This window comes from Colobus angolensis, unplaced genomic scaffold (assembly GCF_000951035.1).
Source record: "Colobus angolensis palliatus isolate OR3802 unplaced genomic scaffold, Cang.pa_1.0 Scaffold1, whole genome shotgun sequence".
NCBI classification, from domain to species: Eukaryota; Metazoa; Chordata; class Mammalia; order Primates; family Cercopithecidae; genus Colobus; species Colobus angolensis.
The window spans coordinates 4,035,802-4,050,252 of record NW_012110918.1 but is presented as its reverse complement, the minus strand read 5'-3'; the positions used below and the strand labels follow the sequence as shown (position 1 = coordinate 4,050,252).

The 14,451-nt window shown below is 45.4% G+C and overlaps 1 protein-coding gene across 2 annotated transcripts in view; it reads left to right on the top strand.

Annotated features, from left to right (window-relative positions):
* Positions 1–6: 6 nt before the first annotated feature.
* Positions 7–14,451, top strand: part of WIPI1 (WD repeat domain, phosphoinositide interacting 1) — a 39,108-nt gene continuing 24,663 nt past the window's right edge. The window contains exons 1-4 of one of the 2 annotated variants that reach the window (XM_011963618.1): positions 7–105; positions 4,787–4,869; positions 6,895–7,064; positions 13,203–13,299. In XM_011963618.1, the coding sequence (XP_011819008.1) occupies positions 26–105; positions 4,787–4,869; positions 6,895–7,064; positions 13,203–13,299 (430 nt within the window). In that variant the 5' untranslated portion in view covers positions 7–25. The remainder of the gene's footprint in view (positions 106–4,786; positions 4,870–6,894; positions 7,065–13,202; positions 13,300–14,451) is intronic. The other variant, XM_011925679.1, reaches the window with a different exon arrangement.

Below are 14,451 nucleotides of genomic sequence, written 5' to 3'. Positions count from 1 at the left end.
TGCGGCTTCCCGGGCCGAGCCCCCGATGGAGGCCGAGGCCGCGGACGCTCTCCCGGGTGGGGTCGAGTCGGCGCTCAGCTGCTTCTCTTTCAACCAGGACTGCACGTAAGTCGCGACGCGGCCCCTGCCAGGGAGGTGGGGGACAGAGTGTCAGGACCCAGGGGTGTCGTCCTGAGCGCAGCTTGTGACCGAGCCTCGAGGCAGCCTCGGCGGGAGGGCCGGTGGCTGCTTCGCACGCGTTGGGATCTTGTTATCCCCTTACGCCTGCAGTGGGGTTTGCCCCACCCCACCCCACTCCCAGTGTCCTCCGAGAGCCAGAAGGTTGGGCCAAGGGTGAAAGCAGGGAGTTCGCAAAGGGAGTGGTGGGGCTGCGGGGGCCACGAAATATGGGGGGAGCAGGGCGGTGGGAAAGCCAGTGACCAAAGTGGGTGTCTGGGGAAGAGAGACGGTGGCCAAACAAAAAGATGAGAAAGGAGGGGAAGTTGCAAGTTGATCCAGGACTCTGTAGTTGGGGCCCAGGAAGATGAGAGTACTGGAAAAACTTTCCCATTTGTCCTTGAGCATCTCAACGTGGCATCTGGGCAGGGCCTCCAGCGAAGAGGCAGCCTATCCCTGCGGCCAGGCCAGCCCCTGCCCCATCCCCAGCGCAGGGCATCGTGCCTGCCCGCTCTGGATGGAAGAAACCTTTGGATTTCTTTGGCTGTTTTCACATCGCCCACCCAGCCAGGCAGGATCTCGTTCTTGGAGTCCAAGACTCTTCTCCCGGGCGCAGACTGCTTTCTCTCCAGGAAACAGGAGCTCCACCCTGTTGTTTTTGAGTGGATTTTTAATGTTTTACTTTGATGTTCACATTTGGGCTTTGGGAGGGAGCTGGGACTTGAAGTGTGTTTCAGGCATCTGCAGGATTCTGTGACTTAGAGGCAAACGCGTGTTTCTTTCCCTATTTTCATGGAAGCCAGCCGTGGGGACCATATGGAATCATCTTTTTGGAATGTGCACCCAGAGCATCAGGCGGGGATGACCGATTCCCAGTTTCCCACTTCCTGCTGTACCAGTTTTTGTGCCTTGGCTGCTGGTGACTGAGCTATGCTAATATTGATCCTTCAGTAGTGTAATTAAGGCCATTATGTACCATTAGCCACCCTGGCTTCCATTCCCTTTGTGTTTCTGTTTTAAAACACCCGGTGCTGAACAATATGCCTTTGTTTGAAAAAAACATATGTGTAATCATGTAATCGAGCAGCTCTACAGCTTGGTTATTTGAGTGACTTTCAAGTTTTTCTTGACCACAATCCGCAATAAGAAATACATATTGCAGCATCACCCAATACCCATAACACATACACTATTCACAAAATATCATGTGCAAATTTTCTATGTCGTTTTCTTCTAAGCTGGTTGTGACTCGCTGAATTGCGTTTTAGGATCCACTCATGAGTTGAGACCTGCCGTGTATAAAAATGCTGGTATAGATAAAATCCTGATGTTTTGTAAGAAACATTTTGCAAGAGGGCATGGCTGTTGAAATGCCTGGGTGATGTTTTCCGTCCCAATTGAACACAAGTTAAGAAGGGGGGTTAGTTTGCTTATAAGTAGTAAATGTTCTAAATTCTGCTTTGTAACATTATTAGATTTGAAAAAAAAAAAGGGTGTTAATTTATATTCTAGTCATTAAATAATGCAAAGTCCCAGCTTTATACAGCAATTGAATGTTATTATCAAAACTGTAGGGTGCTTTGAAAGTTAATTTCCCTAATCCCTACTGTTAGTTTTATTTTCTTGGATGGAGGCTCTGCTGGGCAGCTTTGCCTTGCCTATAAATAAAAGTTCTTGTCACAGTCAGTTGCTTTGAGCCATAGAGGGTATGACACTGGATTTTAAAATAAGTCAAGCCCCTTACTGAATATATTTAGGTGTATTGCCATATCTTTTTCTATAAATGTAGGCTGAATTTGGGATCCAGTATTTCCAAAGAAGGTAGGTGAAAATGGCAAACCCTTACCAGTCCCCTATGCTTATACTTCGTGCTTGGTACCATGCTATACAGTTTGGGTACTTTTTTTTTTTTTTTTTTGACAGAGTCTTGCTTTGTCACCCAGGCTGGAGTGCAGTGGTTGTGATCTTGGCTCAGTGCTGCCTCTGCCTCCCAGTGTTCAAGCGATTCTCCTGTCTCAGCCTCCCGAGTAGCTAGGATTACAAACGTGTACCACCACGCCCAGCTAATTTTTTATTTTTTTAGTAGAGACAGAATTTTGCCCTATTGCCCAGGTTAGTCTCGAACTCCTGACCTCAAGTGATCCACCCACCTCCCCAAATGCTGGGATTACAGGTGTGACCCACTGTGCCCAGCCTACTTTGGGTACATTTTAAATTTGATTAGTGATAAATATTGTCCCCAGCTCTGTTTCCATGAGTGGTGATGAGAATTTTGTTTCTACAGAGACTTTATGGATGAAATAAGGTCTAAGTCTAAATTTCTTGGTTCAGAGTCTTTCGTGGCCATTGATCAATCATCTAAAACATCACATAAAACATCACTCTGCGATTTTCTCATATGTAGAATTCTTCTGGTCCAGGACCAGGGCTTATGTTTGAAAATTACTTTAAATTGCTGCCACTTTGCATTAATAAGACTCTAGTTACAGTATTTCTTTCCTTACTTGCAAACTTTACAAACCTCAATTTGCAGCCAAACACATCTATATTTATGTGAAAAAGTTTAAAAACAATAATCACTACAAAATACATTTTGAAGTTTTAAGATGCTCTGGGCTTACTTTTCCAGTTGCTGTTTGGCATCGTGAATACCTCAATCTAGGTACTAAATGCCAGTTCTAAGTGCACAGCTGCAAATGTCTAACCCACCAGTTTAGCTACTTAGCAGGTTGGAGGGCTGCAAGCCGTCACCAGTTTCCTTGTGTATTAAAAGTTTACTGTAGTTGCCCTATCCCTGTGTCCCAGGGAAGAATAAGTGTTTGGGTAGGGAAAAAAAATTCCAGGGAAAATCATGTGACCTTCTCTTTTTTAGGCTAGTGAAACAAGAGCCTTGGCCATCCAGGCTTGTAGTAGTAAGTTGCTTATTTTAGTATATGCTTCCCTGTAAAGAGTGAATCTCACCTTGGCTTCAGAGAAACACACTGCTGTGAGTGTGCTCCAGGTCAGATTCTTTTTTTTTTTTTTTTTTTTTTTGAGACGGAGTCTTGCTCTGTGGCCCAGGCTGGAGTGCAGTGGCCGGATCTCAGCTCGCTGCAAGCCCCGCCTCCCGGGTTTACGCCATTCTCCTGCCTCAGCCTCCCAAGTAGCTGGGACTACAGGCGCCCGCCACCTCGCCCGGCTCTTTTTTTGTATTTTTTAGTAGAGACGGGGTTTCACTGTGTTAGCCAGGATGGCCTCGATCTCCTGACCTCGTGATCCGCCCGTCTCGGCCTCCCAAAGTGCTGGGATTACAGGCTTGAGCCACCGCGCCCCGCCCAGGTCAGATTCTGTTCATCACTTAGGTGCAGAGGGCGCAGCTGGAAAGAGCTGGGTGGGGATTCCCAGCTGCTGAACAAAGTTGACTTTGATGTTTACTTTCAACACAAGGCCAAGAAAATCTGGATTCATGCCCTATCTTTCTGTCCTCATTGAAAAATGAAAAATTAAGAAAACTAGATTTTTTTAAAAGGCACTTTGTCCCAGATAAATGTTTAGTTTTTATTTTGTTTGTTGGTTGGTTGTGATGATTGCTTTGTAGGACATAGTAGAAAGCAGAGTTCTCCAACTTTGGCTGCTTATTAGAGTACTTGAACTTAAAAGAAAATCCAATTAAACTTCCCAGCTGAGCTTAATGTACATCCAGGTGTGAGAGCTACTAGTATAAAGTATCGGGACATTTTTCTGGAAACTGATGAAAGGAAGAATCTATTAAATTTTACCTACTAATGACCTACTATACCTACTGTGAAAGTGTTTCTTAGGCCAGGTGCGGTGGCTCACGCCTGTAATCTCAGCACTTTGGGAGGCCAAGGCAGGTGGATTACTTGAGACCAGGAGTTTGAGATCAGCCTAGTCAACATGGTGAAACTCTGTCTCTACTAAAAACACAAAAATTAGCCAGGCGTGGTGGTGCGTGCCTGTGATCCTCACTGCTCGGGAGGCTGAGGCAGAATTGCTTGAACCCCGGAGGCAGAGGTTGTAGTGAGCCTTGATGGTGCCACTGCATTCCAGCCCGGGTGACAGAGCGAGACTCCATCGCAAAAAAAGAAAGAAAGAGAGAAAGAGAGAGAAAGAAAGAGGAAGGAAGGAAGGAAGGAAAGAAGGAAGGAAGGGAGAAAGGAAGGGAGGGAGTATTTCTTCTTATAAGCAACAAAGTTATGAAGGAAAGAAAAAATGATTTATCTGGTAAAGTGCCTCTCAGACAACAAGAAGGCCCCTTCATTGTGTTGGAGGTAGAGCTTTGAGCTATTATGAATATTCTTAAACATTCCATTTTTCCTATTATCTGCCCAGTTGGAAAAATATGTCTGGTAGCTTTGACATTTTGTTGGGTGACAGAACTCATGCCGTTTCATGTCCCTTGACCATTTCACTTTTTTTTTAAGTTGCCTTTGACTTTCTTTTCTTTTCTTTTACTCTTCCTGCCTGTCAAGGCATGCTTACCATTTAGGAAGTTATCAAGGATCTAAGCTCCTGCAGATGCTTGTTTACCTGTACCCCTGAGGCTAGGGGGCAAAAGGTATCTATTTTCAGACAGATCTGTTGTTAGAATACCCTGTCGTCATTCCCATGCTGTCATTATCCTCCACAGATCCCTAGCAATTGGAACTAAAGCCGGGTATAAGCTGTTTTCTCTGAGTTCTGTGGAGCAGCTGGATCAAGTCCACGGAAGCAGTAAGTGTGTGTGAGAGAGAGCCCAGGGATCTGCAGGAGAACCAGAGCCTCCTTCTAGGCTTTAATCTGAGGTGCCACCAAGCAGCCTATTTTTCCCTTCCTTAACCGTCAAACTTAGGGAAGTCAAGATTTTTCAGATTTAAATATAAATCATTGCCACCACTTGCTTTAAAACCACAAGCACTTAGTAAGATCTGGCAACAGTTTAAGTAACATTTTCTTTTTATATGAATAAATTATTTGTGTGAAATCATATTATTGAGACTTTTTCACATGCTTATATGCACAGTCATTAATTTTTATCGTTGTCAAACCTAAAGGACACTCGTGACATTTTCTTTTTTTTCTTTCTCTTTTTTTTTTTTTTTTTTGAGACGGAGTCTTGCTCTGTCACCAGGCTGGAGTGCAGTGGTACAATCCTGGCTCACTGCAACCTCCACCTCCTGGGTTCAAGTGATTCTCTTGCCTCAGCCTCCCAAGTAGCTGAGATTACAGGCATATGCCACCAAACCCAGCTAATTTTTGTATTTTTAGTAGAGATAGAGTTTTACCATGTTGGCCAGGCTCGTTTCCAACTCCTGACCTCGAGTGACCTGCCCACTTTGGCCTCCCAAAGTCCTGGGATTACAGGCATGAGCCGCCTTACCCAGCCACTTGTGACTTATTTTTGTCATTATCTTGGCACCATAAGATACTGATAACATTCACTCAGTTATGGAAGTATCTGTTTGAAGAAGGCAACAGTATCCTGTTTACATAGCCCATGTCAATGATGTTGAAGCACATCCCGTGAACACTGTAAATAATTCACTAGAAATGTCACTTCCTTATTTTCTCAGGGTGATAGTTTATGCCATCATAATAGCAAACAATATACAGCCTTTCAGTTTCCTGGAAAGAAAGTGGTTCAGTAAATAATATTTTGGACTCCTACTTTATTTGTAAGGTGTTATTTTTATTACACCATTCTTGTGAATTTTTTGCACTCTGTCTGCCCCACATTGTTCCCTGTGGGCCTTGTCCAAGTGAAAGAAAGGCACACGTATGAAAAGAACGTGCTCAGAAAGACACCAAAGCCATAACCTTTGTGCTCCGGAGGGTCATTAACTAACTTCCTGAGTACAGAAGTACGTTCCTCATCATAATACTGATGTCCAGATTATTTTCAGCAGGAAAGAGATCCAGGGAGCACAGCAAGATAGGGGGTGGGGGGAGTACAGATTGAACTCTGTTACTGTCCCCTCCCATATCGGCGCCCCTCTAGCAGGACAAGGAGAATTCTGACGCAGAGGTTCCCCACTGAGAAGTCACACCTTTGAAATCTCTCAGGGAAAGGGTAGATGAAAATTGTTCAAACATTCCAAACATGTTTGACAGAGCAAACGGTGGAGTCTGGAGGGAGATTCCTCCACTCAGACAGCATCAGAGACAGCTGTCTGCCTTTGCTCTGACTTTGCAGTCTAGTCACTAGTGTCTTCTTTTTCTTTCCTTGAGATGGAATCTTGCTTGTTGCCCAGGCTGGAGTGCAGTGGCGTGATCTCGGCTCACTGCAACCTCCTCCTCCCGGGTTCAGGTGACTCTCAGGCCTCAGCCTCCCGAGTAGCTGGGATTACAGGTGTGCACCACCACACCTGGCTAATTTTTAAGCTATTTTTAGTAGAGATGGGGTTTCGCCATGTTGGCCAGGTTGGACTTGAACTCCTGGCCTCAAGTGATTCTCCTGCCTCAGCCTCCCAAAGTGCTGGGATTATAGGCGTGAGCCACCAGGCCAGGCCACTAATGTTTTCTTTACTTTAGATATTTGGAAAGGACTCTGAAAGTGCTCCCTGGGAGAGGGTAAGAAGTCACCTGGCAGGGTGGGGGGCATGGCGGATCACTGTCAATGCAAGCTCAGAGAGGGCGCCTGGCTGGCAAGACCTGGAGAACCTTTGGAACCTGGCCTGCACCGGGCCCGGTGTCATGGAGGCTGGAATCCTTCTTGGAAGTAATCCATCCATGTAACCTCCTGGCTACTTTTCCTCCCAGATGAAATCCCGGACGTCTACATCGTGGAGCGCCTCTTCTCCAGCAGCCTGGTGGTGGTAGTCAGTCACACAAAACCACGGCAAATGAACGTGTATCACTTCAAGAAAGGCACAGAGATCTGTAATTACAGCTACTCCAGCAACATCTTGTCCATAAGGCTGAACCGGCAGGTAAGTGGGGGAAATCCCTCAGGGTTGCAAAGCTTCTGCTAATGGGAGCCAAAGAAAAAAAATGGACATCTTTCAAGATCAATGTCTTTAAAACAAGCTTCCAATTCTAATGAGAATTTTAACACTCAGGCCCCGTGTCCTGGGGGTATTGTAAACAGAGTCTACTCCAGGTGCTGGTTATAACCTTGTCTTCCCTGGACCTCTGGCTTATGTTTCCAGAACGTTGGTCCCTGACTGGTAGGCTGCACCCTCTCCCTGGGGTGCAGGTTGGGCACCGCAGGGATGGGTCAGAGCTCTGGGTTGAACAGCCCCATGAGCCACCACAGAGACATCTTAAATCAAAGGAGCGACTCTTCTGGTTTTTCCCCAGATAGTGGCATTCATTGCAGATGGTGGGGCAATACCACCAGGCAGGAGACGCCTGAGAGTGAAGTCGGGCCTCCCTGGGACAGGAAAACCGCCCTTCCCCCACCTCGTCCTTAGCTCTCCTGGAAGGCCCACTATTCCGCCTCGGGTTCTCGTTTTTCTTTTTCCCAGCTAACCCTTGAAGACTTCTTCTGTTTTGTGGCATTTTCCTTGTTGAAGGATTATTCTGATCTCAAATAGGCCATACATTCTCTTTCAAAATATAAATTCTTATTCAGTAAGTATTGGGGGTGTTAGCAGATTTCCTTTTGAATTGCTGGGTTTTCGTTTTGGGTTGTTGTTTTTGTTTTTGAGACAGGGTCTTGCTCTGTTGCCCAGGCTGGAGTGCAGTAGCACGATCTTGGCTCACTGCAGCCTCCATCTCCCAGGCTCAAGCCATCCTCCCACCTCAACCTCCTGAGTAGCTGGGACTACAGGTGGGCACCACCACACCTAGCTAATTTTTTTTTTTTTTTGTATTTTTTTATAGTGACAGAGTGTATTCATCTATCCTCACATTGCTATAAAGAACTACCTGAGACTGGGTAATTTATAAAGAAAAGAGGTTTAATTGGCTCTAGGTTCTGTAGGCTGTACAGGAAGCATGGCAGCATCTGCTTCTGGGAGGGCTCAGGGAGCTTTGACTCACGGCGGAAGGCAAAGCGGGAGCAGGTGTCTTACGTGGCAGGAGCAGGACCAAGAGATGGGTGGGCGGTGCTACCCACTTTTAAACAACCAGGTCTTGTGAGAGCTCACTCACTCTACAGTACCAAGGGGGGTGATGGTGCTAAACCATTCATAAGAACTCTGTCCCCACCCCCCAACACTGAAGATTACAATTTGACATGAGATTTGGGGAGGGACATTGATCCGAACCATATTACAGTGTTTCCCCGTGTTGCCCAGTCTGGTCTCAAACTCCTGGGCTCAAGGATCCTCTTTGGCCTCCCAGAGTGCTGGAATTACAGGCATGAACCACCACGCCCGATCAAATTACTGTGAGGACAGGGACTGTCTTGGTGTGTTCACTATTATAAGACCTGGTAGAACAGACAGTAGATACGTGCTCATAAATATCTATTTCCTGACTGACTGTTAAATAAGTAAATAAACAAAGAGATTCTTTGTGTGACCATGCAGATTTATCTATTCGATTAAGTATTCCCAGAGTGGTTGCTGCATTCATTGAGGACAATGTTTCCTTCTGTCTTTGTATCTGAACTCTTAAGTACTAATTATTTTTTTAACAAATGAGACAAATAAATGCTTTTTAAATTTATGAGAAGGAAGGGATTGTTTCTTTGAGTTGATCAGCTCTTTCAAGTGAAAATCCACTGAAGTCCATCTGAAGCAGTGCAGTGAAAAATAGCTGGAGAAAGAGAAGTGAGGCCTTTTAAGTAGGGAGTAGCAGGAGTAAGAAAGAAAAGAAACCTGCGTTCTTGGCAAGAAGGGAAAGACAGTTTGAGAGTTTTCTACTTGAAGGCTTTCAGATGAAATTCTTGACTCAAGTGTTTTCTTTGAAATCTGTTGGTAGCAGATTAAGTTTCGCTGCTAAACTTTTTATCTTTTCATATAATAGTAATCCGTATACAAGGTTAAATGTCTGTTTTTGGTACCTGATGATCTTTTTAAGATTGTTTAGGCAAATGATCTATAAAGACCGGAACCCTCAAATCACATCTATTGTATTTGCTTATATGATTTCTCTCTTTCTGTCTGGTATATTCATTAGCAAATGGCACAAGGAAGGCCTATTTGAGTGTCTGAGTCTGTTAACCTTTAGGTGCCAGCCTCCCCTTAATATAATACTCATTAACTGTGAGGTTCTCCTCCCCCACCTTCTAAAGAACACTGATGCACCAGCAACTGTCAGCAATTCATGGCAAAGCCATGAACCAAGATCTAACAGTTCTCGGAACCAAGATCTAACATCGAAACCAAGATGAACATCGGTTCATCGGAACCACGATCTAACAGTTCTCCCTTCCTTTAGCATTTCTTCTCCGACAAGAATGACTTTTAGCAGGTCTGGGAAGTATTGGGGGTTTGCTTTTCTGAAAACTTTCAGGTTTGGGACTTAACTTTTGGCTTAAGCAACTCAGCTGCTGCAGTCTCTCTTGCCAGGTAGGGATTCTGCAGTGTCCAGTAGGACTGCCCACTCTGGGGAAATGATAAAGGGCCTCTTGCTCTGTAACACTCAGTCTGCTACTTCCTCAGGCCTTTAGACAGCACAGTTTCTTTTTAAAAAAACAGGAAAAAGTTGAAGATTTGTATAAGGAGTTATAAGGATTTTTTATATATAAAAAATCCCCCTTTTATCTTTTTTTTTTTTTTTCTTTTTTGAGATGGAGTCTCACTCTGTTGCCCAGGCTGGAGTGCAGTCTTGGCTCACTGCAACCTCCACCTCCTGCCTCAGCCTCCCAAGTAGCTGGGACTACAGGCACCCACCACCACGCCCGGCTACTTTTTTTGTATTTTTAGTAGAGATGGGGTTTCACCATGTAACCCAGGCTGGTCTCAATCTCCTGACCTCATGATCCACCCACCTTGGCCTCCCAAAGTGTGGAGATTACAGGCGTGAGTCACCACGCCCGGCCCCAAATCCCTTTTTTCTAAGTATATAGAAAGGAAAGGGCCAAGTGTGGTACCAGCACTTCAGGAGGCCGAGGCAGGAGGATCGCTTGAGCCCAGGAGTTTGAGACCAGCTTGGGCAACGTAACGAGACCTAGTCTTTACTAGGTCTTTACTATAAAAATAAATTAGCTGGGCATGGTGGCATGTGCCCGTAGGTCTAGCTACTTGGGAGGCTGAGGCAGGAGGATCGTTTAAGCCCAAGAGTTGAAGGCTGCAATCAGCTACAATCATGCTGCTGCATTCCAGCCTGGGTGACACAGCAAGACCCTGTCTCTATAAAAAATAAAAACTTAAAAATGTAAAAAAGGAAGAACACTTAGGAATTGTCATATGTTTCATTTTTAGTTAATGTTATTTCTGTTGCATTGAACTGAGGAAATATATTTTATGGAATAAAGACAATAAACCAGGTGTACAATGTATTTAGATTTGCACACTTTTACAGTTCTTTTGCAATCTGCTCCCAGGGACCCTTGCTATCCAGTTGGAGGCTGATTGGCTTGAATCCTCTGAGGCCAAATCTATGGTGTTCTGGGGCAGATGCTATAAATATTTTGTAATTGATAAAAGGAGTTATAACTTATAAAACCTAGAAAAGTAGATGAAAGTCAAAGCAACAGACAAGGAGCTGAGTTGAAGGCAAGGCCATGGTTCTGCAGGGGCTGAAAACTGATGGTTAAAAAAGCAATTAGCAGCATCGTGCCCACCCCAGAAGCACGCTCTCACACGAACTAAGACACAGTGCATCCTCGTTCCCTCCCAGTGTTTTCTCTCTGTTACCCTCTGCGTTTAGTCTTATCTGCAGCCAGCATGAGGGTGACCTGAAATTCAGCTGAGTGGGCCGCAGAGCAGATGGTGCCATCAGAGCTCGTGGGGAAAAAAGTGCAGATCAGATCAGATGGGCTAGATGTAGACGCTGTTCCTATGAGAGGCATATGTCGAGGCCCCCTATCCCGGGGATTGGGGGTGGGGCTAGGAGGGGACACAAGAGGCTATCAGAAACCTCAGAACAGAAGCAAGCATAGAACCACATAGTTCAAACCACGGCATGTGCTGGTAAAAGGCACAGTGAGTGGATAAGTCAGAGAATATTTCACGGAGGAACACTCATATTTACCATCAATTTTGAGACGCTGTTAGAAATGTTTTTAACCCTCAACCCCCAGTGTCAGACCTGTGACAGAGCCTTAAGTAAAACTGAGAAAGGGCCGGGCACGGTGGCTCATGCTTGTAATGCCAGCACTGTGGGAGGCCGAGACAGGAGGATCTCTTGAGCTCAGGACAGTAGAGACCAGCCTGGACAACAGAGTGAAACCCAGGTCTCTACAAAAAATACCAAAAAATTAGCCAGGCATGGTGGCGCACACCTGTAGTCCCAGCTACCCGAGAGGCTGGGATGGGAAAATGGACTGAGCCCCAGAGGTCGAGGCTACAGTGAACTATAATCCTGCCACTGCACTGCAGCCTGGGTGACAGAACGAGACCCTCTCTCAAAAAAAAAAAAAAAAAAAAAAGCTTGAGAAAGGTGTTTAACTTTTATTTTTCTGCTTGGTTAACACTGATGACCTTCATCATTCTGAGCCATGGAGAGTCTTCCTGGGGGAACAGCAGGGCAGGCTTTTCCCAGGAGCAGAGCCTGTCTCTTTTGTGTGGTATTTTTTGGTACCTTCCCTTCCAGCTGAGGTTCCCTGGAATAAAAGGAGCTGGCTGAGAGCAGTGGTTCTCGAGCCTCAGTGTGCATCGCAATCACCTGAGTGTTCGTCTAAAAACTTCCCAAACCGGAATCTCCGGGGAGAGCCCAGGGCTTGCTCCTTGGGCAATTCTGGTGCTCATCCAGGTCTGAGAAACACTGGCCTGGGGGAAGCCAAGTCAGGCCTGTGCAGGGGTGGTCGGCAGCTGCTCAGATGTTCAAGGAGCTGCCCGACCAGAAATGCCTTCCTCACACCTCCTCACCAGCACCGAAGTCTGCCCTTGTACTGGCTGTGCGTTATATTCCTTTAAACACTCAAGACGTCAACCCTGTGGCCTGTTTTCACTTAGCTGAGAGCACAGCCTTTGGGAAGAGGCTCTGAACCTGACAAGCTTTGATTTGGAGAAGAAGAGAAGGGTCTGACAGCAGTGGGGAGAGCAAGCACCAGAGAGAGGAGCCCAGGGAGGACAATGGGGACGTGGGACACTGGGGTATTCATAAGAGGGCTGAAGCCCTCCCTTCTCCTTTTCCCTTTGCCAGGGCTGCAGACAGCAGCCCAAAAGCAGGCCTAGAGGAGAGTCTGAGTAGCAAGAAGTTAGAGCTGGTAATTATTCTTATTCAGAGAGGGGTAAAACCTAAGATTTGGTGATAGAAAGCACAGAAATCCATTTTTGTACAGGAGGGAGACCTGTGCTATGAACACTGAAAGGCAGCCTGTCAGATGGCAGTGGAAACTAGAGAGGACACATGAAATTGCCTTACATGGCACGGGGGGTCTGATCAGAAAGTGTGCAGAAGTCCTGCCGAACGCGGTGGCTCAGGCCTGTAATCCCAGCACTTTGGGAGGTCGAGGCAGGCAGATCACCTGAGGTTGGGAGTTCAAGACCAGCCTGACCAACATGGTGAAACCCTATCTCTACTAAAAATACAAAATTAGCCAGACGTGGTGGCCCATGCCTATAATCCCAGCTACTCAGGAGGCTGACGCAGGAGAATTGTTTGAACCCAGGAGGCAGAGGTTGCAATGAGCTGAGATCGCACCACTGCACTCCAGCCTGGGTGACAGAGTGAGACTCCGTCTCAAAAAAAAAAAAAAGTGTTCAGGAATCCCTGTTCTAAGGAAAGAAGGAGAAGGAAGGGACAGAGGGAGGGAAGCAGGAAGGAGAGAAAAGTATAAACAATCTTAATTTCTAATAAAATTTGTTAAGATCTTGCATTTTATGCTTCTGTTCGGGTGGATAATTGTGTATGTGTGTACATACATAAACATAATCTTCAAAATGCATCATCAAAATTCTCCTTTAGGCTTAGCATTAAGTTAGGACTTATATGAAAGATGAATGATTTGGATTTCGTCAGTGCCTTTGTAAGGAACGGTTTGGTAGACTGATAAGTCTGTGTGATTACAGAGGCTGCTGGTTTGCCTAGAAGAGTCCATTTATATTCACAACATTAAAGACATGAAGCTGTTGAAGACCCTCCTGGATATTCCTGCAAACCCAACAGGTGAGCTCCAAAAATGGAACAAATGACCCTCAAATTTCATGTCCAGGTGCTTCTTTCTCAAGCTTTATTTTCCTCCAAATTGCAAACCCGAAACAGCGTTTTCGCTTTTTGAGTCTTAGTGAGGTTTATCTCGAAGCTTTGTCTTAATGGTGGCAGATTCAAATTATGTCAGTCTATGTGTTCTGCAAGGGGGCTGTGTGCCCTTCATGGCAGTCCAAGAATAACAACACCCTTTGTCTGGGATCCATATCAGCAAATGTGTCAAGGCACGTAATGTAGACATGTAAAAGATTTCAAGCATCTGATGTTGAAAGGCGTTTACCCCTAATTGTTTTTTGTGGTTCGTTCAGTACAGAGTAGGTGTGATAATTAGAAGCAGGTTTCAACTTGGCGTGTCTGCGTGGCCAGCAAAAAGATAATCTGAACCATAAAGAATGCGTTTTATTATATGACAAAGAAATCTCTCCACTTTGACGATGTGCTAGAATATTAAATCTTACTGAATTCTCAGGATTTAACACTATTTAATACATTCCTGGTGTATAAGAAGAGGAATGGTTTGGATTTGTTATATCGAAATAGCAGATGACATTATATGAATTCATCAGGGTAGGAGTAAACAAGAAGGAATTCCTTCGTTGTGTGGTGGGGTGAGGAGTCAGCACACTGGAACAATTTGTACACTTAATGACTCTGGATTCACGTTTGCAGATTATATTTCAGTTTAGTATCATTGAACAACTGCTTCTATTATATTTCAGTTTAGTATCATTGAACAACTGCTTCCATTTGCTGTTTCTGAGTTATTTGGCTTTCACTGAATTTCAAGATCTATCTGGGTGCCACCCAAGTCACCTAGACTTTTGAACCTTGGTTCCCTTATGAATAATACGCATCTCCCAGGGTTGGCTGAGAATTAAACAAGGTAATGTTTGTGAAAGTGACCAGCACAGGAACCGCCATGCACGAAATACTACCTATGCCTTCTCTTCATTCCAGTTCTATAAATGGCCCTTGGCTGGCCGGGCACAGTGGCCCAAGCCTGTAATCCTAGTACTTTGGGAGGCCGAGACGGGCGGATCACGAGGTCAGGAGATCGAGACCATCCTGGCTAACCCGGTGAAACCCCGTCTCTACTAAAAAATACAAAAA